Genomic DNA, 24,621 nt, shown 5'->3' with positions numbered 1-24,621 from the left:
TCCGTGTAGATGGCGAGACATGTCTTAGGCAGGTTGAGCAGAGCAGAGTGCCTTTTATGCCCAAAGCTCCAGGGTATATTCCCTACATGGGCTCTCTACGTGCCCAAGCAGTGCTTCCCACCTCTACGGCGCTATTTGTAGTAGTGCGAAGTTCCCTGCCACAGTCTTTCCCTGCTGCAGTGAAAAGCTCCAGCAGAAGGGGAAAGGCTCTGGCAGTGGGGAGGCCGCAGGAAAATCCACCAGCACCCTGCTGCCGGAGCTTTCCCCATTCTCTCCCCCTGCCAGTGCCTTTCACTGCCGTGTGTAACTATCTACCACAGTGACACGTATGGATGCAGCCTGCCTTTTACTCTGGCGTGTAGCTACATGTGCAGTGCCTGTATTCTGTATGTTGCTGTAAGTGCATACATAGCCTTAATCAGACATGATCTTTCAAGGAAGGAGATGTGTTTAGAGCCTGTCTGCTTGGGAGTGTGTCAATGTACACTGCAGAACTTTTAGTGCATGATAGCAAGGTGCACACATTGAGTTAGTGTGTGGCAGGTTTGTGCACTATAGATTCACATCCCAGCTTGCAGCACACTAACTCACCGTGTAGACAAGCCCTGAATATTTCCCAGTGTACCCTGTTGGTATCTGCAACACAACTAGAAAGAGTGAGCTGGATTCTGTTCTCTCTCATTCATCATCAGCATTGTTTAGTTAGGTGTCACTGGTTTGAAAACCCTCTCAAGCCTGTCTCAGGTCTCCATCAGGCTGCTAAACAGGGGTCTGCCCAGTCACTCTGGAACCTGTTGGTTTTGTGCAGTACCCATGTCTGTCTTTTCCTTTCTAAAGGCTTGAAGCAGGATAAACAAGACAAATGTTTGAAAGAAGTCTTGCTGACAAAGGACTCATCCCATTGAAGTCAATGACAACGCTGCCATTGCCGTTAATGGAAGCAGGACTGGCTATAAGACAGTAAATAAAATTCCTTCAGGAATTTTTGAACACGTTTCAAGCCCGTGTAGTTGTTTAGCTCCACTTCAATAGGGTTAAAAGTAGGCTGATGATTAATCACAGTTAACTCATGTGATTAACTCAAAAAAATGAATCGCGATTAATCGCACTGTTAAACAATAGAATACCAATTGAAATGTATTAAATATTTTTGGATGTTTTTCTACATTTTCAATATATTGATTTTAATTACAACACAGAATACCAAGTGCACGGTGCTCACTTTATATATTTTGATTACAAATATTTGCACTGTAAAAGTGATAAACAAAAGAAATAGTATTTTTCAATTCATCTCATACAAATTCTGTAGTGCAATCTCTATCATGAAAGTTTCAGAGTAACAGTCGTGTTAGTCTGTATTCGCAAAAAGAAAAGGAGTACTTGTGGCACCTTAGAGACTAAATTGGTTAGTCTCCGAGGTGCCACAAGTACTCCTTTTCTTTTATCATGAAAGTGCAACTTACAAATGTAGGGTTTTTTTGTTACATAACTGCACTCAAAAGTAATACAATGTAAAACTTTAAGAACATACAAGTCCACTTAGTCCTACTTCTTGTTCAACCAATCGCTAAGAGAAACAAGTTTGTTTACACTTACAAATGCTGCCCGCTTCTTAATTACAATGTCACCTGAAAGTGAGAACAGGCATTCACATGGCACTGTTGTAGCTAGTGTCACAAGATATTTACATGCCAGATGCGCTAAAGATTCATATGCCTCTTCATGCTTCGACCATTGTTCCAGAGGACATGCTTCCATGCTGATGACACTCGTTAAAAAAAGAATGCGTTAATTAAATTTGTGACTGAACTCCTTGGGGGAGAATTGTATGTCCCCTGCTGCTTTACCCACATTCTGCCATATATTTCATGTTATTGCAGTCTCGGATGATGACCTAGCACATGTTGTTCATTTTAAGAACACTTTCACTGCAAATTTGACAAAATGGAAAGAAGATACCAGTGTGAAATTTCTTGAGATAGCTACAGCACTCAACCCAAGATTTAAGAATCTGAAGTGCCTTCCAAAATCTGAGAGGGACGAGGTGTGGAGTATACTTTCAGAAGTCTTAAAAGAGCAACACGCTGATGCAGAAACTACAGAACCCAAACCACCAAAAAAGAAAATCAACCTTCTGCTGGTGGCATCTGACTCAGATGATGAAAATGAACATGCGTTGGTCCAGACTGCTTTGGATCGTTATCGAGCAGAACCCGTCAGAAGCATGGACGCATGTCCTCTGGAATGGTAGATGAAGCATCTAGGGACATATGAATCTTCAGTGCCTCTGGCATGTAAGTAACTTGCAACGCTGGCTACAACAGTGCCATGCAAATGCCTGTTCTCACTTTCAGGTGACACTGTAAATAAGAAGTAGACAGCATTATCCTCTGCAAATGTAAACAAACTTGTTTGTCTGAGCGATTGGCTGAACAAAAAGTAGGATTGATTGGACTTGTAGGCTCTAAAGTTTTACATTATTTTATTTTTGAATGCAGGTTTTTTTGTACATAATTCTACATTTGTAAATTCAACTTTCATGATAAATTTCAGAGTAACAGCCATGTTAGTCTGTATTCGCAAAAAGAAAAGCAGTACTTGTGGCACCTTAGAGACTAATTTATTTATTTGAGCATATTAATTTATTTATTTAATTTATTTGAGCATAAGCTTTCGTGAGCTACAGCTCACTTCATCGGATGCATACTGTGGAAAGTGTAGAAGATCTTTTTATACACACAAAGCATGAAAAAATACCTCCCCTCACCCCACTCTCCTGCTGGTAATAGCTTATCTAAAGTGATCACTCTCCTTACAATGTGTATGAAAATCAAGTTGGGCCATTTCCAGCACAAATCCAGGTTTTCTCACCCTCCGCTCCCCCCACCCCCCACAAACTCACTCTCCTGCTGGTAATAGCCCATCCAAAGTGACCACTCTCTTTACAATGTGTATGATAATCAAGGTGGGCCATTTCCAGCACAAATCCAGGTTTTCTCACCCCACACCCCCATACACACACAAACTCACTCTCCTGCTGGTAATAGCTCATCCAAACCTGACCACTCTCCTTACAATGTGTATGATAATCAAGGTGGGCCATTTCCAGCATAAATCCAAGTTTAACCAGAACGTCTGGGGGGGGCGTAGGAAAAAAACAAGGGGAAATAGGCTACCTTGCATAATGACTTAGCCACTCCCAGTCTCTATTTAAGCCTAAATTAATAATATCCAATTTGCAAATGAATTCCAATTCAGCAGTTTCTCGCTGGAGTCTGGATTTGAAGTTTTTTTGTTTTAAGATAGCGACCTTCATGTCTGTAATTGCGTGACCAGAGAGATTGAAGTGTTTTCCGACTGGTTTATGAATGTTATAATTCTTGACATCTGATTTGTGTCCATTTATTCTTTTACGTAGAGACTGTCCAGTTTGACCAATGTACATGGCAGAGGGGCATTGCTGGCACATGATGGCATATATCACATTGGTGGATGTGCAGGTGAACGAGCCTCTGATAGTGTGGCTGATGTTATTAGGCCTTGTGATGGTGTCCCCTGAATAGATATGTGGGCACAGTTGGCAACGGGCTTTGTTGCAAGGATAGGTTCCTGGGTTAGTGGTTCTGTTGTGTGGTATGTGGTTGTTGGTGAGTATTTGCTTCAGGTTGGGGGGCTGTCTGTAGGCAAGGACTGGCCTGTCTCCCAAGATTTGTGAGAGTGTTGGGTCATCCTTCAGGATAGGTTGTAGATCCTTAATAATGCGTTGGAGGGGTTTTAGTTGGGGGCTGAAGATGACGGCTAGTGGCGTTCTGTTATTTTCTTTGTTAGGCCTGTCCTGTAGTAGGTGACTTCTGGGAACTCTTCTGGCTCTATCAATCTGTTTCTTCACTTCTGCAGGTGGGTATTGTAGTTGTAAGACTACGTGATAGAGATCTTGCAGGTGTTTGTCTCTGTCTGAGGGGTTGGAGCAAATGCGGTTGTATTGCAGAGCTTGGGTGTAGACGATGGATCGTGTGATGTGGTCAGGGTGAAAGCTGGAGGCATGTAGGTAGGAATAGCGGTCAGTAGGTTTCCGGTATAGGGTGGTGTTTATGTGACCATTGTTTATTAGCACTGTAGTGTCCAGGAAGTGGATCTCTTGTGTGGACTGGACCAGGCTGAGGTTGATGGTGGGATGGAAATTGTTGAAATCATGGTGGAATTCCTCAAGGGCTTCTTTTCTATGGGTCCAGATGATGAAGATGTCATCAATATAGCGCAAGTAGAGTAGGGGCGTTAGGGGACGAGAGCTGAGGAAGCGTTGTTCTAAATCAGCCATAAAAATGTTGGCATACTGTGGGTACCCATAGCAGTGCCGCTGATCTGAAGGTATACATTGTCCCCAAATGTAAAATAGTCATGGGTAAGGACAAAGTCACAAAGTTCAGCCACCAGGTTAGCCGTGACATTATCGGGGATAGTGTTCTTGACGGCTTGTAGTCCATCTTTGTGTGGAATGTTGGTGTAGAGGGCTTCTACATCCACAGTGGCCAGGATGGTGTTATCAGGAAGATCACCGATGGATTGTAGTTTCCTCAGGAAGTCAGTGGTGTCTCGAAGGTAGCTGGGAGTGCTGGTAGCGTAGGGCCTGAGGAGGGAGTCTACATAGCCACACAATCCTGCTGTCAGGGTGCCAATGCCTGAGATGATGGGGCGCCCAGGATTTCCAGGTTTATGGATCTTAGGTAGTAGATAGAATATCCCAGGTCGGGGTTCCAGGGGTGTGTCTGTGCGGATTTGATCTTGTGCTTTTTCAGGAAGTTTCTTGAGCAAATGCTGTAGTTGCTTTTGGTAACTCTCAGTGGGATCATAGGGTCATGGCTTGTAGAAAGTGGTGTTGGAGAGCTGCCGAGCAGCCTCTTGTTCATATTCCAACCTATTCATGATGACAACAGCACCTCCTTTGTCAGCCTTTTTGATTATGATGTCAGGGTTGTTTCTGAGGCTGTGGATGGCATTGTGTTCTGCACGGATGAACTATTACTAGCAGGAGAGTGAGTTTGTGTGTGTATGGGGGTGGGGGGTGAGAAAACCTGGATTTGTGCTGGAAATGGCCCACCTTGATTATCATACACATTGTAGGGAGAGTGGTCACTTTGGATGAGCTATTACCAGCAGGAGAGTGAGTTTGTGTGTGGTTTTTTTCTGTTTTTGTTTTTTGGAGGGGTGGGGGGGTGAGAAAACCTGGATTTGTGCTGGAAATGGCTCAACTTGATTATCATACACATTGTAAGGAGAGTGATCACTTTAGATAAGCTGTTACCAGCAGGAGAGTGGGGTGGGAGGAAGTATTGTTTCATGGTCTCTGTGTATATAATGTCTTCTGCAGTTTCCACAGTATGCATCCGATGAAGTGAGCTGTAGCTCACGAAAGCTTATGCTCAAATAAATTGGTTAGTCTCTGAGGTGCCACAAGTACTCCTTTTCTTTTTGCGAATACAGACTAACATGACTGTTACTCTATAGCCTATTGTATTAGTTAAAGACCTGTGCTATTTAGGGGGATGGTGCACAGATGTTCGGAGTCATTGTAAATAAATGTCAGTGTTTGTTCAGGGCAGAGCAGACAGCTGGATGAGGCCTCACTGATGTATTTTTTGTGTTTGTGAGTTTATTGCTCATGAAAGGTACCATACTGATAACCCTGAAAGCTGAGTCAGTTCTCCATGTTTTTTTTTCCTGAAAATATCCGCGTCCGCTGGTTGGTTTTTTTCTTAGTCTGTGATCCTGTGGAGACTTATCTAGATGGTTAATTTTTAAACATGCAAGTGATCCCACTGAGTGCATCCAGTGGAACTATTCATGTGCTTAAAGTTAAGCCGTTTAATAAGTCGGCTTGGCATAATTTGATTTTAATTGAGAACTGTCAGTAAATGTTGATTTCAGCTGACACTGAAATCGATAGGGGAAAAAAATATCCATCAGTAACAGCTGGCATGTCTGCAGGGATCTGGTGCCATCAGCCGTTTGGCCATGAAGGGGAACCCTCTGCAGCTCTGCTGTCACAACCCTGTTCGCTCAGTCACCAGCCAGGAGTCTGGGAGCCATCCGCAGGCAGGAGCTCTTCAGCAGCAGTGTGACTTCTCCTGCAGCTGGGGGTCATCATTCTCTTTACAGTTCTGGCCAGGGATCTCTGCTCCACTGGCCTGGGACAACCTCTGCTTCCCTCATACTCTGGTGTCTTGGAGCTCCCGGCAGCACTGTTCTCAGCACTGCCCTAACCTCAATCCCAGTCCTACCCCCCACAACTGTAAATGTAAAAATGGTTAACAATAGAAAAAGATCTTAAAATAAAAAATTAAAATAACCAAAATTAGAAAAAAATAACAATTGAATTCTGCCAAGCCTATATTTGTCTCGGCAGGATTTGGCCCTTAATGAACAAATGTGGTAAGCTTCCTTTGATTATCAAAAATAAAATAAGATCGTGATTATCTAGTAACTATTTCTTCTCCCTTTCCTAGGGCTTGAGAAATGACCTGAAAGCAGCTTTGGATAAGATTGACCAGCAGTATCTGAATGAAATTGTAGGTGGTCAGGAACCAGGAGAAGAAGACACCCAGAATGATCTGAAAGTCCATGAAGAAAATACTACTATTGAAGAATTGGAGGTATGCAGTGAGGGGGTTTTAACTCTGTTTTTCAATACAGTTCTATGTCCTTGTACTGTTATAGAGAAATTTAAGGGCTGGTTTTAAACACAGGTGCTTCCCTAGGGCACCAACACCAAAGGGTACCTTTGTGATAAGGGTACCTTTCTCTTCCACCAAGAATCACATTAATACTCAGATTCCTCCTTGTACCAAAGGACCAGTCACCTACCCCAGTCAGTTGCACATTGGATCTCACAAAAAAGACCATATTTTTAGCCAATCCTATCATAAACTATCTAAAGATTTATTAAATAGGAAAAAAAAATGAGTTATCTACAAGATTAAAGCAGATAAACATATATACACAAATGAGTTACAATCTTAAATTTCAAAAGGTAATAGACGCTTCTGTAATAAGCAAGCTGGGGATCCCTTGCTTATGCTTAGAAAACCTTGCCTCTGAGTCCAAACAGCATAGAGATACAGTTCCTTCTTGTTAGGGGTATAAAGCCCCTTCCTCACTGGAAACTCAGCTGACAGGAGGAATTCACTTGGTTGGCTCATCTTCACAGGCTGGTGAAGGGCAAAACAACAAACATTTTTTGGACTCTTTAATGTTCCATGATAGTCTGGTGTTGATGGACCTTCCCTCTGGGTCAGGACATAACTTTTATTGGAGACCAGCACTTCACGTAGGTGAATGACTCTCTCCTGTCCCTTACACAGTCAGAGGCTTACAATACAAATGCTCAAATATTGCCTTACAATATGGGATATAGATGTTACAAGTGAGATTAGTGCAGGCAGCAAGCAACTCACAAGCATTCAATAAAGTCTGTACACATACTTATAATCGTAATACCTATTTTAACAAAACTAGCACACAGGTGAGCCAGACTGACTCCAGCTATGTATTTGTCATTCAATTGAGTGTAGCCATAGCCTAAGGGCTGGTCTGTGCTACAGGAGGGAATCGATCTAAGTTACGCAACTTCAGCTACGTGAATAACGTAGCTGAAGTTGACGTACTTAGATCTACTTACTGTGGTGTCTTCATTGCGGTGTGTTGACGGGGGACGCTCTCCCGTCGATTCCCCTTGCATTTCTCCTTGAGGTGGAGTACCGGAGTTGACGCTAGAGTGATCGGTGGTTGATTTATCGCGTCTATACTAGACATGATAAATCAACCCCTGCTGGATCAATCGCTGCCTGTCGATCTGGCCGATAGTGTAGACTTATTCCCTTAATTGTCAAACTGTTTTCAGAAGTTAATCCTTTTAACATCCCTTGAAAGGTCTATTAAAGAGAAATACCCTGATTTATAACTTGGAGCTCATTCATCGATTGCAAGGCCAGAAGGGGCCATTGTGACCTCCTGTATAACACAGGTCAGAGAACTTCCCCAGAATGATTCCTAGAGCAAATCTTTAGAAAAGTATCCAATCTTGATTTAAAAATTGTGGAGGAGAATCCACCACAACCCATAATAAGTTGTTCCAATGGTTAATTACTTTCACTGTTAAAAATGTACGCCTGATTTCCAGTCTGAATTTGGTTAACTTCAATTTACAGCCATTAGATCACGGTACACCTTTCTCTGCTAGATTGAAAAGTCCATTATTAAATATTTGTTCCCCATGTAGATACTTATAGACTGTGAGCAAGTCACCCGTTAACCTTCCCTTTGTTAAGCGAAATAGATTGAGCTTCTTGAGGTATGTTTTCCAAATGTTCTGTTAAGATAATTTTGCAAGGCGTACAGTTACTGGCCTAAACACTCGTGTAACTAGTTTTTTCTCTTTCCAATAGGAGTTCTAATAATCACTAATTGTGATAGAAGAGATGGGGCTAATGTTGTAAAACCTTAATTGTTTAACTTTGTCAAATATGACCTTTTGGGTCTGTATTTGTACCAGCTTGGTCTGGGCTAAGAAGTGAATATTTTTGGGAAGTTTTTATATTTGTTTGGCCATTTTAGCGGTATCTGAACACACATCCACAGTTTTATGCCTTTAAATTGAGTTGAGGTTGAACAATAAAATGTTGTTTAAAGGGACATGACAGGTTAGGTTCTAAATTTGGGTTTTGTTTTAAAAATTTTAGGAAATTGATGAAAATTAAATTCATGAAATTAAAAATATATAACCGGGAAAGGGTCATTTTAAGAATTTCTGTGAAAGTGAAGTTGACTATTAAAATAAAAAACAAAATGAAAAACTGACCCTGTTAAGAGAAATGTAAAGTAAACAGACGCTAAATAGTATAAACAGTGGAATAACTTCAGGGTGATTGTAAATTCCCATTGAAATCCTTTTGAGCTATGGGTGCTGAACATCTTTGCAAATCAGGCCAATTATTAATAGTCAAGGGATGCTTTTAGATTAAAAATCATGATTTAGGTTTCTGAAATGTAAAACTGGTTCTTCATCACTCGATATCATTCATAGTTTCATGGATGTTGATGACATGTGCTGGATTATTGTCACTGTTCCCAAAATGTTTGAGACTACTGGCTGTAAAAATTGCATTTCTAAACACTGGTGATGCACCTGATAGCTTTCCTTTTTTGACAAATATGTATCACAGAAGGATGAGGAATTGCTTTGGCTTTCCCCCCCCCTCTTTCAGGCTTTGGGAGAATCCTTAGGACAAGGTGATGATCACAAAGACATGGACATCATAACCAAATTTTTGAAGGTAAAGAACTTTAACTTGGTTAATTAGTTATATTTGAGCCGTAGCAAAGATTCAAATGTGGCTGAATATACTCAGGATAGAAATGCCAGTTGTGGTTATTCTGCATGTCAGTTTTTATTTCCACACTTAGGGTGGGATTCTCAAAAGTGCTCAGTGCCTGGGAGCTCTCATTATTTCCAGCAGGAGCTGGTGGGTGCTTAGCACTTCTGAAGAATAGGTCCTTATTTTCCAGTCTTCATTAACATGGTTTTGGTTATGCCTTGTTCTGTGACAATGAATTCAGTAGCAATTGTTCTTAAATTTAGAGAGATTAAGCAGGATTATGGTCACTATGTACTAATATGGTGCATACAAAAAACTCCATTTTTTAAAAAGAAAAGCAGTGCATATTGGAGAAAATGAAATTCCATCTGTTTTCACCAGATTTAGTAAGTGAATTAAAGAGAATTCCACTGGCCTCCACCTATGGCTTCACTGAAGAAACTCATGTTTAGGCAACTAGGGTAAAGTAAACTGCTTTCCTGGCTAGAAACCCACCTGGTGATTCAGTCATATATCTTGGTCCTCAGGTAACTAATTAGAGTATCAAAAGTCCCATGACTTTTGAGCTGTAACTAGTCATGTGAGTTGGTATATTGAGTGTTTTTTGATGGTAACCAGACGTAAGAATTTTAAGATAAGCCTGGCTCTCTCCGACAGTTCAGGTATTAAAGTGAGGGCAAGTTGGATGTGTTGGCTGAGCTTTTGAGGCCCTACGTTCAATTTGATGGTGTTTTTATGTTTGTCTGGTATGCATTAATGCTGCATCTGATCATCTTTAAAATTTCAGGGAATGCTGTTTGCAGGTGTAAGGGGAAATGAGGGCATACAGAGCTCCTACCATGGGGAGAAAGGGTGGAACTGGGATGGGGGCACACAGAACCCCTGGTGATGGGGAGAGGAAAGGGTGGCACACAGCTTCTGGCATTGGAAGAGATTTCGAGGAGTCCCAGAAATAGAGGTGGAAAAAAGGGGGGCACATAGGGAGGTGTGTGTGTTGAGGGAAATAGGCAGCCCCTGGTGTGTCAGTGAGTTTGACCTGCACAAGCTATGAAGTGTGGTGCCCCTAGTCATGTATTTGGCTTCACATACAATGTGTTAGACATTCTGTGGGCCGTGGTCTGAAGGGAGTGCTGGGCGCGTGTCCATTCTAAGTGAGCCTGAGGCTGTTGGCATCTCGTACCTACATCTCTGCTTTCATTTTATAGTCCAACTTGCCTCCATCACTGATGTCCACCTCAGCATCTCCCTAGTTTCCTTCTTCCTCTCCTCTTTGTACCTGCCACCTCTTATGGCATGTCCGGTTCCTTGCCTCTTTTCATTCAAGTCCCTCCTGAAACCCTGCTTTTTTTAGTTTTGACATTTATGCTGCACTTTTATGCAGACATTTTACTGGTGTAGCCACTAGGTGGCACCGTGGCATAAACTTACTCCTTCCTTTTCCAGTTTCTTCTGGGTGTCTGGGCGAAGGAGTTGAATGCCAGAGAGGATTACGTGAAACGCGGTGTGCAGGGGAAACTGAACAGTGCCACACAAAAGCAGACAGAATCCTATCTGAGACCTCTCTTCAGAAAACTGCGGAAAAGGGTGAGGGATCTTCAAAATGACAGGGTCCAGCTGGACTTCTCTTCACCTCTGCTTCCTAACTGCGTAGTGCTCCTTATTGATTGTCTCCATTGTACAGATGGGGAAGTGGAGTCAGAGAGGCTAAGTGACTTGCTCAAGGTCATTCAGTGACGCAGTTGGGAACAGAAACCCAGTCTCTGATTCGCACTCCTGTTTAACCACTGAATCCTAGTGCCTGCCTAAAATAGATGCCTTCCCAAATGTCATAATGTGTATCAGTGATCCAATGGGTTGCTTATGTTTTATTCACAACTCTGGCACAAGTTACATAACCTGTGTGTGCCTCAGTTACTTCATTTGTACCAGTGGTTTTCAAACATTTTAGGCTGCGTACCCATTTCCAAATAATGCATGCCGCATATCCCTGTCTGAGATAGGGTCACAATATACCTACGATTAGATTGCCAAGTGTTACTAAACAAAGTGCGTTGTCCGCCAATACAGGATTTTCCTTGCGTGCCCCCTGAGGAGAACTTGCTTACCCCACTTTGAAAACCCCTGATTTATACAATGGAGATATTTATCCTCTTTAAAGTGCTTGAGATTTGTGGCCGCAAAGCTCTGTGTAAGTGCAAAATACTATCGCTTTCAAAAGCTATGTATTTCTCAGAAGTAAAACTAATGTTTTTTCCTCTTTCAGACTCTCCCTGCAGACATCAAAGAATCAATAACAGATATTATTAAATTCATGTTGCAAAGGGAGTACGTGAAGGTATGCTTACTTATAAGCTTCTAAAGTGTTCAAGCCATGTAGCATTAATTGGATGATATACTGTGAATGTTTCATTTTGGCTTCTCAGAGGCATGTCGTTAGAGAGAACACATGTTCAAACAAAACTGACATCAGCCTCTGCTGGTTAGGCACCAGGTAAAGGGATGTGGGGAATTCACTGATTGTATAGTTCCTGGAACTGAATGACAAGTTTCCAGGTTCTGGTATGGTATTTAATTCTCAGGAAAAGAGGGCAGCTTGGAAGTGTCTTGGATACATCTCCTGCTTTATGGTCAAACCCTGCTTGATTTACAACCTGAGAGACTGTTGAAGTCCGTGCAGTTGCAAGTCCAGGCAGAATCTTGCTGTAAATGATTATATTAACTTAAAGAGGAAACTTGAATGGAAATTTCAACATTATCTCTCAATTAATACCACATTATGTGTTTGACTGCTGTATGTAAAATATCAAACACACATAAGACCTTGTCCCTCCCTACATCCTGTATTGGACGTACCCACATCAATAGTCCTGTACAAGCTTAAAGAGGGGGTGATGTTGAGGGTAAATTATTAAAAAGTTTAGTGAACACAGTGTGCTTAAAGGAGGAGTGAGAGGTTTGGCATACAAGAACAATCAGTGTTACATTTTACTTTGAGCGTTCTGTAGCCACCTCCAGAAATGAAACTGGAATGCCAATGGTAGTTCTATGGTAGCTTGTGTGGGTGGCAGGAGAAATGGAGCCTTGTAATTCCCCTCACTTTCCCAGCAGTATGATAAGACTTGTGAGGATTTGGGGTAGTCTGCCTAATAACCAAGTCTGATTTTTGTTTCTGACTTTTCTTAAAATTTGCTGGCCTAGGACAAGTTTAATTCAAGTCACTTTAAGGCCAAAGTGTATTTTTCAATTATGCTTTGTGTAGTCTAAAAGATCCCCTTCCAGCTCTTTGCAAGGAGAGCAATAGGGCTATAGTATATTATGTTGGTGGATCAGCTGTGCCTATCTGTTTCACAGGTGCTTGATTTTATACTCATTAAGTCGACTGAACTGGGCACTTTGAGTTCACACGTGGAAGCTTTTGTGAGGCTTGGAACTTTAAAAAACACATTGTCTCCTTCTTTATTTCCCCATCTCAATTCCTAGCAAGAGTTGTCCTTTGTCACAGTCTGCTGTCTTGGATACTCTTTGGTTTGTACAGAATGGTGTACATTATGCATGCTATGTATTTAATTACATCCAAATGTATTAAAAGGTAGCAAAATCAAGCACTTGAAAATAGGGAAATGCCAGAATTAAGGCAAACCATTAACCTCTGCATCACATACCACGCTGTGTCAAAGCAGGAACAGATGCCAGTTCTCCAGAGTGGCATTCAACTTTCTTAACCAGGAAGCCATCCTTTCTCTTCCTACAATCCCCTGCCTCATTTGCTGCACATCTTCCAGCTTCCTCCTACAAACAGCATCCTTCACTACACAACCCTGACTCATGCTAGCCTGTACACTGCATGAGGCAGGAGTCCTGTGGAAAATATAGTATGCGATCATGTAATTCTGGCATTTCCCAACTTTTGATTGTTACAATTGCAAAATTAAGCATTCTTTGAACATTTTGTAGACTATTTCCTAATTTAAAAAAAGCCCTCAAAAAACAAATTTCATTATGTCGAACCATACTGACCCCCCCAGCATGAGCTGGATATAGATCTTTTGATCTACAACACAAACCTCTGTTACTCTGCTAATTGAGCAACTGGTAGCAGTAGTAGGCTGCTATCCTCTGGACCAGTCACTAGAGCCGGGGATAAGACTCAAACTTTGCCAGGGGGTTTCACAGCTAGTTGCTGACTGCTGGGGAATGTAGATTTCCAGGTTCTGCAGGCCAGTGCTGTATGGATTCTAGACCCTGAGCTTTTAGCCTATCTGTGTCTCTCTCTGCTTTTCTAAGTATTTATAAACTTTTTTTTCAGGCTAATGATGCCTACCTTCAAATGGCCATTGGAAATGCTCCCTGGCCTATTGGTGTCACTATGGTTGGCATCCATGCCCGAACTGGCCGGGAAAAGATTTTCTCTAAGCATGTGGCCCATGTTTTGAACGATGAGACTCAGAGGAAATATATTCAGGTAAGGGCTTAAGGAGTGTTAGACTCGGGATTCCAGAGGCTACACATTAAAAGTTAGGAAGACCTTTGAATAGTGCAAATTTTATAAGCACAAATGATAAGGCAAAAATAAAAGGTGGTAGGTACGGGCTGTTGCCTTTTGGCTCTGACTGAATGCAGTATCCGTTTAATAACCAAGGCATCCTGGACCCGTTGGGGCTCTCCTGCTGTGGTTTAGGGATGGAGTCTAATAAGTCTTTTTCCATCACCTATCATGATTCTACATTACGGCTGAAATAGCTATAAACCCATGCTTCAGTCTCCTGGGCTCCATCATTTTCTAACCTCTAGCATTAACGTCACATATTGTCTGGAGTTTATGATACTGTTGTTGAATTGACTGAACAATGAAACAAGTTTCCAACTTGGTCTTGTATTTCTGCAGCCAGACAGACATGGTGGTTCTCTTAGTGTAACTCTCCTTAAAGGGACTCCAACTCAAAATGGGTACAACATTCCAGGTTCAGATAGAGCCCGCTGTTAAATTACATCCTGAACTGAAAAAAATGATTCCTTTAAGAATTGGTGTACAAGCTTTTCTGATGATGTATGGTAGGGTCCCTCAGCAGAGGGGAGCAGGTGGGTCTGAGAGGATTACCCCTCTCCTTATCCCATATAAATACATGTTTGGCTGTAGCAGCAGCAGCTCTCAAGTAAAGCCCTCCTACCTTCTCTATGGGACCTGCAGAAATAGTTCCATGGGGCAGGGAACTTCCCTACTAGCCAGTGGCCTCTACCCCGGGCCCTTTTGAGCGGTCCTTCCTGCTGCAATACCAAGACTCCCATGGCTTCCAGCTCCTGCTATGAACCATGATGCCATCTCTGCTGTCACATTACCGTGGGGGAAAAGGAGAGTATCTTTTATTTTGCTGATCATCTGAGGAAATGTCTTCCTCACATTGCCCCCCGTTTTGGACATTCACAGAAGCCAGTGGTGGCCCTGTAACTAGGGGATGTCACTTAGAGGAAAAGGAAGTGTCACTCAGATTGCTTTTGGGGCCCCTGACTGAGACATGTTTGAAGCTGTGTATTTTCTGAAATACCTCAAGTTAAGTTTCAGCATCTTCATGCCGTTCTCTCTGAAAATACTGTACTTAGGGGCCTTTAGGCACTTAAGTCAGAGGAGGGTTTCAGCCCTGGGGGCTAAAAACTGAGCTCTATGGGGGCTTTAATATAAATTTCATCTGTAGCCTTGGGAAGTCCCTTCATTTATGTTCCTTCTTCTCTAACATGGGGATAATCCTTACCCCAGAGGGCTATGTGATATCTTTTTCGAGTAGCCTTCTCAAGTTGCAGTGTATTTGACTGTCCTGCAGGGGTTTCTCTTCCCATTATCTCTAATACGGGCTAAATTTGCCTGTCCAGGGGATCCTTGTGTTCATCTCCCAACTGTGCAGATTTCTGTACAAATCCGTCCCAATCCTCCTTCACTGTGGGAAGAATTTTCAGGTCTATGCTGCTCAACCACAAGGCTAATTGTACAATCATATGCAGGGTTAACGTTTACGCATGTGTGTGCTTTGTCTTCACTACAAACACACATAATAGTCTTTAGTAGATACTGTTTGTATTTGGGTTATGCAGGATCTTTGCTGCTCAGCCCAACAGTGTCAGGTGCACTTTGATTTGTTTGCTAGAAGTCCACGGTTACAGCATCCAAAGCAAAGGGTGATCATTTAGGGCTTCTGATTTTTGGTTTTAACCGATAAACACCAGTAAAATGCCCCTGCTTTAAAATAGAATAAAATAAATGGTGTTTAACCATAAGCACTGAGAAAACACCAGAAATGGTTACTTGTCTCTAAGCCCTTGTCTATGTGGAGCAGCAATGTGTCCTACGGGGGCATGGCTTTTAAAGCGCTTTAACATATTACATGTTAATTGGACCATGCAAACCCTGCTGGTGCTCAGTAAAGGTTTCCTAGTGCGCTTTAACCTAGTGCTGTTTGAAACTGTACTACATTAAAGTGCAGTGGTTCTCAACCAGCAGTCCAGGGCCCCTTGGGGGCCCATGAGTAGGTTTCAGGGGGCCACTAAGCAGGGCCAGTGTTAGACTCACTGGAGCCCACAGTAGAAAGCCGCAGCCCCCCTGGCATGGGGCTGAAGCCCAGGGCCCTGAGCCCTGCCACCCTGAAGCCTGAGCAGTGTAGCTTCATGGGGGGGCCTTGTGGCCTGGAGCCCCAGGCAATTGCCCTGCTTGCTACCCTGCCTTTTATATGCAGAAACCCAGTTACTGTGACACAGGTGGGCCGTGGAGTTTTTATAGCATGTTGGGGAGGCCTCAGAAAGAAAAAGGTAGAGATCCGCTGCACTAGCCCCCCTTCCCCCCCAAATTAATGAACCCTGAAATTAATGAACCCTGAAAACCTAAATCTAAAGCCGCAGGGGTTGCAGAATTCATGGCAAGCATGTGTCACACCTGCCAGCTAGTGGTATCTTGCCATTGCAGCCTAGCACACCACAGCCGAAGCTGGGGTCACTTTATTCTTCACTCTGTGTGCTGTTTACATGTCATTTTTTTTTTTTTTTTTAGAGAGTCCGAATGATATTGTCAGATAGCTTAGGCAGTAGTAGTGTACCCAGGATAAGAGAGAGACAAGGTGGGTGAGGTAATATCTTGTATTGGACCAACTTCTGTTGGTGAGAGAGAGAAGCTTTCGAGCTTACACAGAGCTCTTCTTCAGTCTTTTAATTTTAAACCTGAGTATAGTATAAGAAGCAAAAAGTACAAATGGTGAAAGTATTTATCACAGTTAACCTGATAGTGCCAGTTTCCTCTCCCGGAGGAGGTAACCAGTTTCCTAAGGTCTAAACAGCTAGTGACAGTTAGTGATATGTGTTGTCCCATGAATCTGTTTGAACGACGGACTAAATTAATAGATTATGCCCCACTATTCCCTCTGCTGTTTGGAGCATTCAGCAAATCCTTTCCTTGCAATTACCCTGTCCAAGAGACGTGTGTCTTCTGGAAGGTGCCTAACTTTTTGAAAAACCTGGTTACACTGGGGTGGGTCGCTTCTGTGCCCGAAACTCAAAGTTGACCAGGATATAGTTAAGTTGGTTTGATTGCTGCTGGTTTATTACAGACCTCTCCTTGTTTTCTTGACTTTCTAGGGGTTGAAGAGGCTCATGACCATTTGCCAGAAACACTTCCCAACAGACCCATCCAAATGCGTGGAGTACAATGCCTTGTGAGTCTCTCAGCTGCCCAAGGCGTAAATCATTTTCTGCTCTCCAAGACCCAGAGAGAGAGGAGAGAACAGCCCAGACTTTGCTTGAAATCGACTAAAAACTTGGGGTGTGTCTGGAGCAATAGCATAAAGCCAAGGGCTTTGTCTAGAGCTTGATTTCTACAAACCACCTCTATTTATGTTTCTTTTAAGCTCTGTGTACATTACACTCAACTGATCCTGAACCCATTTGGGATTTTGGGGGGGGTCTTTATTTTAATTATTCTGGAAATCATAGGGACCGAACATTATTTCTTTTCCCACAGCTCAGAAGCTTAGATCGCGGTCATCTGTTGCTTTTATTGGACTCTTTCCCATTGAGGTTGGCATGGGCAGATGATTAGAAGGAAACAGTTGAAACTGAATTCTAATTATTTCTGTAAATATGAACATTTCAGTGTCTAATCTTTCATGTGGTATTTATCAGAAAAAAGACTCACATATTTCTCAGCTGAAAAGTACAGCCAAACTGGTAAAAGTTTTTGATCTTGAATGGATCTGTTGTTTTTTTTTTTTTAGTGGAGCTTTTAATATGAACCTTGTGAGCTTGGAGTAAGGAATCTTTGGGCTCTTTAGGTTTTAGAGTTCTAGTTTACACATCTGGAGAAGATTGCAGCCTGCTGGGCATTGCAGTTAGAATAATTAGTGGTGGAAACAAGACCTCCCATGGCCAGGTATAGTATTTCAAGTGGGCACTGACCTTTGCTATCATGCACCCTGATTAGGGAGGAGTGGGAATGATGCTCCCTCATTTACGTGTACTACAGAAACAGTGAAATATTGAATGGTTGTTGAAGTCGTAGCAGTAGTGATTCCTGTGTGCTCAGCAGCCAGGCTGTTCTTCTAATATGCCTTGGCCTGTCCTGGAGAGACATTTCCAGGGTTTGGAGGGTCGCTCACTTTTCTTGCTTATTTAAATCTTTGACCTCTCTGCAGAGGATGCTAATTACTGCCAGTGATGGGAGTGGTTTTTGTGGTAATGGACATTGTCCCAGTAGGAACTGGAGTTAGATCACTCACACACAACACAGGCCTCCAGAAGGCTCTGACATGACGACAACTTTTAGTCGCAGCTGACCTGGGCTGGGTTCAAACTGTTGTTAGCAATGAGAGAGGCTTTCTCTCCCAATACCAGTCCCATCAGTCATCAGATCTTCTGAACAGTGACACTTTTATGATGTGGACTTGTGTGTGCTCAGACTCCATAGTGATAATCTGAATCATTCACAATCCATCCCTTACAAACCCTTGAAGTACCACCAAGTTTCATTTAGCAGGTTGGTGCTTATTTGAGTCCTGATCCTAACTGTGAAGGGGGCAAGGGAAATGTGTTATTAGAAGACAGTTGTTTCCTCCTAATTCATTGTGCTGTGAGGCGCTGATCCTTTGTGTCTAGTTCTGCTTTTGGAAAACTTAGCAGAGTCTCTAGAGGAATCTCCTGGCCCTGCTGGAGTCTCTGGAGTTTTAAGTGCATCTTTGGTCAGAGTAATTGTTCAGTCTGAAGTATGGGAACCCAAGAGAAAACACAGAGAGCTGGTCTCTAAAGTGCCACAAGTACTCCTTTTCTTTTTACAGAGAGCTTCATGGGTTTAGAAGCAATAAAAGCAAGAGCCAGTGAAAAGAGCTTAGGGAAAGGGCTTTAGAGAACAGACTGGTTTTTGTGGGGAGGAGTTGGGCAGTTGTCAAGAGAGCACACTAGGAAGCCTGGTTAATAACTGAGCCTGATGGGTTTTGTACACACACACACCGCCCCTGGAGAGGGTTTAGTGCAACAGGAAATATTTATAACACCACAACTTTATCCTCCCAGATGGTTTGTTGATCTGTTCCTACCTCTTTAGCTTGACCTTAGTTTTGAACCCTCTAAATAATTTAGGCACATTACAGGCCCTGATTGAAAAGAACTGTACTTTGCCTGGAAAGGTACAGTAAGTAAATAGCCCTGGAATGATTTAAGGCAGAATGATGGTATTTGCATTAGTGGGAACCAGATTCCCTTGGAGATTTATAACACCATTAGCTAACTCTCCTGTTCCATTCAGGAACAACCAGGATTGTTTTAATGTTGCAGTGGCTAATAGTTTAAATGGGGATGTTCCTCCTGGAGGGACCTGGGTTTTGTATGTGAATGTTCCTTTAATCTAATCAGATTTCAGCAGGAATGTAATTTAAGCAATGTCTCCTTGCTGACAGCCCCAAAAATATGGCCCTCCCAGTCAAACGGATCCCAAGACAGAATAACTTGAGTCCCTTGCAGTTTATGGAATGGCACCGTATTGAGAGCCTAGATACTGAAAAATACTTTCTCAAGGCATTTTTATGTAAGAGCTTCCAGCTGTCCCGAGTGTGTGAGCCAGCTTCAGTCCCTGGAGTGTCACTATGGGAACGCTGTTATGGCAACAGCTTTTATCACAGATTTGAGGCTCCTCGCATCTGGACTGGCCCAAATCACAGCTTCCAGACTGTGTTGAAATAGTTAACGGTATCTCTCTGAAAAATCCAGGGTAAATAGTTTGAGAGGGTGGATGTAGCCAACAAGAATCAGCAGCTGTTAAGCTGTTCTACAGGTTGGAAGGACACAGTATGTTCAGAGTTAGAGGTCTGGGGTTTTCCTCTGGATTTCACCAGATGCCTGTATATTTTTAAGATCTTTTTGACCGTTTTTGCATTAGCAGGAAACTGTCTTACTCAGAGGAGGCCTTGATCCTGTAGCCTTAGAGTAGAAAGATGGTCTTGTAGCAAAAGCTCTAGACTGGAGCTCAGATCTGGGTTCAAATCCTGACTCTGCTACCAGGCGTCTTGTGTGACTTTGGGCAGATCACTTAATCTCTGTGCCTCAGTTCCTCCTCTACTGTTGGTCAGTCCTGCCTCTTGATTTTAGGAATGGCAGTGACACTCTCACTGTGTTTGTCCAGTGCCTAGCACACTGGGGTTCTCATTTTGTTTGAGGCTTCCAGGCACTACCATAATGTATATAAAGTGTAGCCCTTACTCATACACAAGAAACCTGATTGCTCCGACTTAAGACAACCTGTTAATCATGGGAGTGAGGGTTGCAGGATGGGGCCTTTAATGTAGCCAGGGTATTTTCGTACCAATGACTGTGGTCTCTAGGAGCAGGAGGACTAATGACGAGTCAAGATTCATAACACCAACAGCAAACCTCCACCAGGCCATAGGTGACTTTCCCTCTCCATTGGTTTCTCTCTGCGGACAGAGATGTAGGCAGTGCTTTTGGGTGGTAAGAAAAATAACCGTAAGGGCTTAGGGGCAGGGGCATCTGTTCCTGGGTTTGGACAGCCACCAGCACAGCAGCAGGTCATGCATCTCTGCCTCAGTTTTCACTCCGCTCTGAAGAGGCCTCGTGCCAGTTGGGTAATTCAGGCCTCTGTTTTCCTACTGGTAGCTTGACTCTCTGAGTCCAAGTGCAGAACTGTCCTTCAACCCTTCCTGGCCTTAGTAGTCTTTCTGACATAGAATTGCGTATTAATCCTTCATCCCATCCTGGCTACAGCTATCACCTCTGAGCGGCTTCCTTCTCAGGTCCTTGTCTGTCTTGGCTGTCTCTAAACCTCCTCCCCAACCCCTTATTCTCAATGGCCTTGAGCACCTTTCCCTTCCCTGAAGCTTTCCTGCCTCTTTACGGGCTCTTTTTCATAGCCCCTCCTGGCTTGCTTGCTTCCCCTGCTCTCTGGGGCAGAACCCCTCTCTGAATCTTGCCTTGTCCTTAGTCTCGCTAGGCTTAGTGAGATTCTAGCCTTATATCGTCCCAGCCTCCAGTCACATGGTTCAGATTATACCTTCCATCAGCTCACAGGGCCACATCCCAGAGAATGCCTGAACCTGGACTGGAGCCAAGCGTCCCTTAAAGGACCAGAGCACATCCTGTTACAGCCCCCAGTTCTGAATGGGACCTCTTCCTGCTACCAGAATACAAACTATACATGAATGGTTAATTGATATTCAGAGATGAAAATCTAATCAGTCCAAATCTAAGGGTAGTTTACTAAAACCAACAGAATGCAGTCCTGCCAACCCCAAGTGTTCAAGTATTGTGAGCTAGGCTCCAAAAAATAATGAGATTTTCAAAAATAATAAATTGTGGGTCTTTTACATTCTTTTGAGTCTTAAGGATTCAGATTTTCAAGCTTTTCCCTGCAGCCAAGAGGACTAGAAACTTTTTTTTTAAACGAACGCTGAGCAGCTCACATAGTCACTTACCACCAGGAGCTGGGGCTCAAGAAAAAATACCAAATAGTGTGATAAAAATGGTGAGAGCTGGCAATACTTCAGTGTGCGTCTCACTTTTTCATACTTTGGCTACTGTCTAAAGTAAGTTGGGAAAAGTTTGCTCTGTTTAACTCTTCCTACTTCCTGTTAAGACTAAGCACCATCTTTGGAATCTGTCTTCCTGCTCCAAGAACATGACCTAATATAATTCAACCTTGTGTGCATAGACCAGGGGAGGGAAAACTACGGCCTACGGGCCACATCCAGCCCATCAGGGCTTTCAATCCAGCCCCATGGCGCAGCGGAGGTAAGGCAGGCTCCTTGCCTGCCCTGGACCCGTGCTGCTCCCGGAAGCGGCCGGCACCACGTCCCTGCGGTCCGTGTGGGGGCAGGGCAGGGGAAAGGGCTCTGTGCACTGCCCTTACCTACAGGGACCGCCCGCCGCAGCTCCCATTGGCCAGGAGCAGGGAACCATAGCCAATGGGAGCTTCGGGGGTAGTACCCGCAGGCAAGGGCAGCACAAGGCAGAGCCGCCTGCCCCACCCCACCCCACTCCACTCCCAGGAGCCACTGCCAGACATGCTGGCCACTTCCAGGAGCAGCACGGTGCCAGGACAGGCAGGGAGCCTGCCTTAGACCCGCTGCGCACTGCTGCCACCCTGGCGCCGCTTGAGGTAAGTGGCACTGAGCTGGAGCCCGCATCCCGAACCGCTCCTGCGCCCCGCACCCAACCCCCTTCCCTGAGTCCCCTAACCCTCTGCCCTGACCCCCCTCCTGCTCTCTGCACCTCAACCCCCTGCCCCAGTCCTACAGTGATGGCCCTGCAAACAATTTCTGCACCCAGATGTGTACCTTGGGCCAAAAAGTTTGCCCATCCCTGGCATAGACTCTCTGCTATTTAGTAATGCACAGTAATTGTGCTCCTTCATGTCTATGACATATGTTATGCAAGAATGATCATACCGGTCCCTTTTGTCCTCAACAAGGTATGACATTTACTGATATAAATGTATTCTATAACAAGGGCGTGTGCATCAATTATGTAGGAAAAATAAACCAAAACGTCATTTTGCTGCAGCCCCCAAAGCAAGCAGGCTGTAAATTGGCAATGAATTGATGGAGGGTAAATGGAGCATTTTATGCCACCACCAGAATCCCCCTCCCCCCGTTTGTTTACATAGCTAAGGAGTGGCTTCCTGAGCCTAATCTGCTGCCTTTATTGAGGGTGATCATGGTGGGCTCTTCCCCTCCCTCTCTCAAGTTACTGTTCCTCTGGCTACAGTCGGAGGCTGGAAGTTGAAGGACAAGCTAGGCAGGTTTATTTTCAGGGTGCATGGGCACTATTGGTTTTTGACTGTAGTGAGACGATTGCTGTAGTAAGAGGAGGCCCTGAAACATTAATTCTTGTATCAGAGGCCTAGTCTGAGGCCTGAAGCCTGAACCAAAGTAAAGCCTGAACCAAAGCACTTCCAGGCAGTGTTAAGTAAATCTGGGCTGTGAGCCAGAGGCAGGTCCCACTCTCAGACAGTGGCAAGAAAAGGTTGTTAGAAGCACACGCGCACACACACATATGTGCTAATGAGGGGAACTTGCGCCAAGACGGCAGCAAGACACTCCACAGACAAAAGAAGGAACAGGCAGGTGCATCTTAAAGACAGGGTCAAAAGGAGAACATGATGGATAGATTCGTTTGAACTATGATGAGTAATCTGTCCTGCAACGGTATAAAAGCAGGTCCGGGAGCGCACATCTTTGTCCAGCCAGGGGGGCAGTGGAGTGTCCTGCCACTGACTAAGCTGTGTCCATTGCCAAAGAGCGCAAATTCGTCGTATGCCCTGTGTAGTCTATAGGGAACTATTACTGTGCTTCGTTTGACAATAAACCTGGCTCGGGTTCCTTCGTACCTTACTAGAGTCTGTGGTTTTGGGGGGTTCTCTCGGGGTCTGCTGTGTCAGCTATCTGCGCAGAGCTGGGGCAGCACACAGAGGGAACACGCACGCAGCTGACTGTTATCATCATCGAACCAGAGCGGAGCACCTCGCCGGTAGCTACGGACAACAATTGCCATGGACAACACTAGACACGTGGCTGACTTGTGCTATAAGGTACTTTATGTGGTGCCCATTGCCACGATATCTGAGGGTACCGCTTCACTGTGTTTTAAACCCTGCAGCCTTGGGCTTGCGAGGCTCACGCTATTGGTGCTAAAACCAGGTGTGTAGACGCACAGGCACTGAATCCCACTCCACTCGCCAGGCTTCAGTGCCTGAGCCCAAAAGGCTCTGCAACTATTCTTAGCACCGTCGTGCAACCCCAGCTCCAGAGACTGTGTAGACCTGGTCTCCAAGCTGCTGTTGTGGGTTTTTAAAATGCAGTGTAGACATGAGGCTGAGTGACACTGGGTTTGGTGCATTTAGCTCGCACCGTGCTCACGTTCCCAACCTGCGGAGCAGGGAAATGGTGTACAGATGGGGAGCTGAGGCCCAGTGAGACAAAGGGACTCGCCTGAGGTCACACAGGAACAAGGCTAGTGCTGTAATCTAGGCCTACTTGAGGGTGTTGCTGCACGACTGGCTAACCTTGGTATTTTTGTGTGCCACACCAAAAGGGCAGCTTTTAAAGAACACTCTTAGCCTAAAGGCATTGAAGTAGCATCCAGAGGCCCTGGCTAGCAGAGGAAATCCCATTGTGCCCATTGCTATTGTACAAACACAAAGGTAGGCCGGTCACCCTCCTGAGGGCCTTAGAGTGTGAAGAAATGAGGTGCTTTGTTTTTAATGCTATTGAAAACCCGATTTAAAGTTATTCCAATTTTAGACCTACGCTGCTAGATGGATGTTTAAGAGGGTAAAGTAATACGCCAAAGAGCACACCATATTCAGGCTCTTGGAGGGCTAGAGCTGCACTCCCAGAAAACCCACTGCCCGGGAGGGGGGGTAGCAGAAAACTTTGCCACATGCAGTTTGGCCAACCCCTAACTTAGGGCTCTTGTTGCCGTAGCCTCTGCCCAGTAAGGAGCACCTCACCAGTATCTGCAGTCGGAGCCAGCTTGTGTGCTGTCAAATATAAAGGGAAGGGTAACCACCTTTCTGTCTACAGTGCTATAAAATCCCTCCTGGCCAGAGGCAACATCCTGTTACCTGTAAAGGGTTAAGAAGCTCAGCTAACCTGGCTGGCACCTGACCCAAAGGACCAATAAGGGGACAAGATACTTTCAAATCTTGGAAGGTGGGGAGGGAGGCTTTTGTTTGTGCTCTTTGTTTACCTGGTTGTTCTCTCTTGGGCCT

General features: G+C 44.1%; 1 protein-coding gene across 1 annotated transcript in view; it reads left to right on the top strand.

Annotated features, from left to right (window-relative positions):
* Positions 1 to 23,237, top strand: part of PRPF18 (pre-mRNA processing factor 18) — a 32,469-nt gene extending 9,232 nt beyond the window's left edge. Inside the window, exons 5-10 of the mRNA XM_084630558.1 lie at positions 6,507 to 6,653; positions 9,264 to 9,332; positions 10,818 to 10,958; positions 11,638 to 11,709; positions 13,681 to 13,836; positions 16,989 to 23,237. Coding sequence (XP_084486684.1) covers positions 6,507 to 6,653; positions 9,264 to 9,332; positions 10,818 to 10,958; positions 11,638 to 11,709; positions 13,681 to 13,836; positions 16,989 to 17,069 — 666 coding nt within the window. The 3' untranslated portion in view covers positions 17,070 to 23,237. The remainder of the gene's footprint in view (positions 1 to 6,506; positions 6,654 to 9,263; positions 9,333 to 10,817; positions 10,959 to 11,637; positions 11,710 to 13,680; positions 13,837 to 16,988) is intronic.
* The last annotated feature ends 1,384 nt before the right edge of the window (positions 23,238 to 24,621 follow it).

This window comes from Lepidochelys olivacea, assembly GCF_965140295.1.
Source record: "Lepidochelys olivacea isolate rLepOli2 genome assembly, chromosome: 1".
Lineage (NCBI taxonomy): Eukaryota > Metazoa > Chordata > Testudines > Cheloniidae > Lepidochelys > Lepidochelys olivacea.
This window is presented reverse-complemented; position numbering and strand designations above follow the sequence as displayed.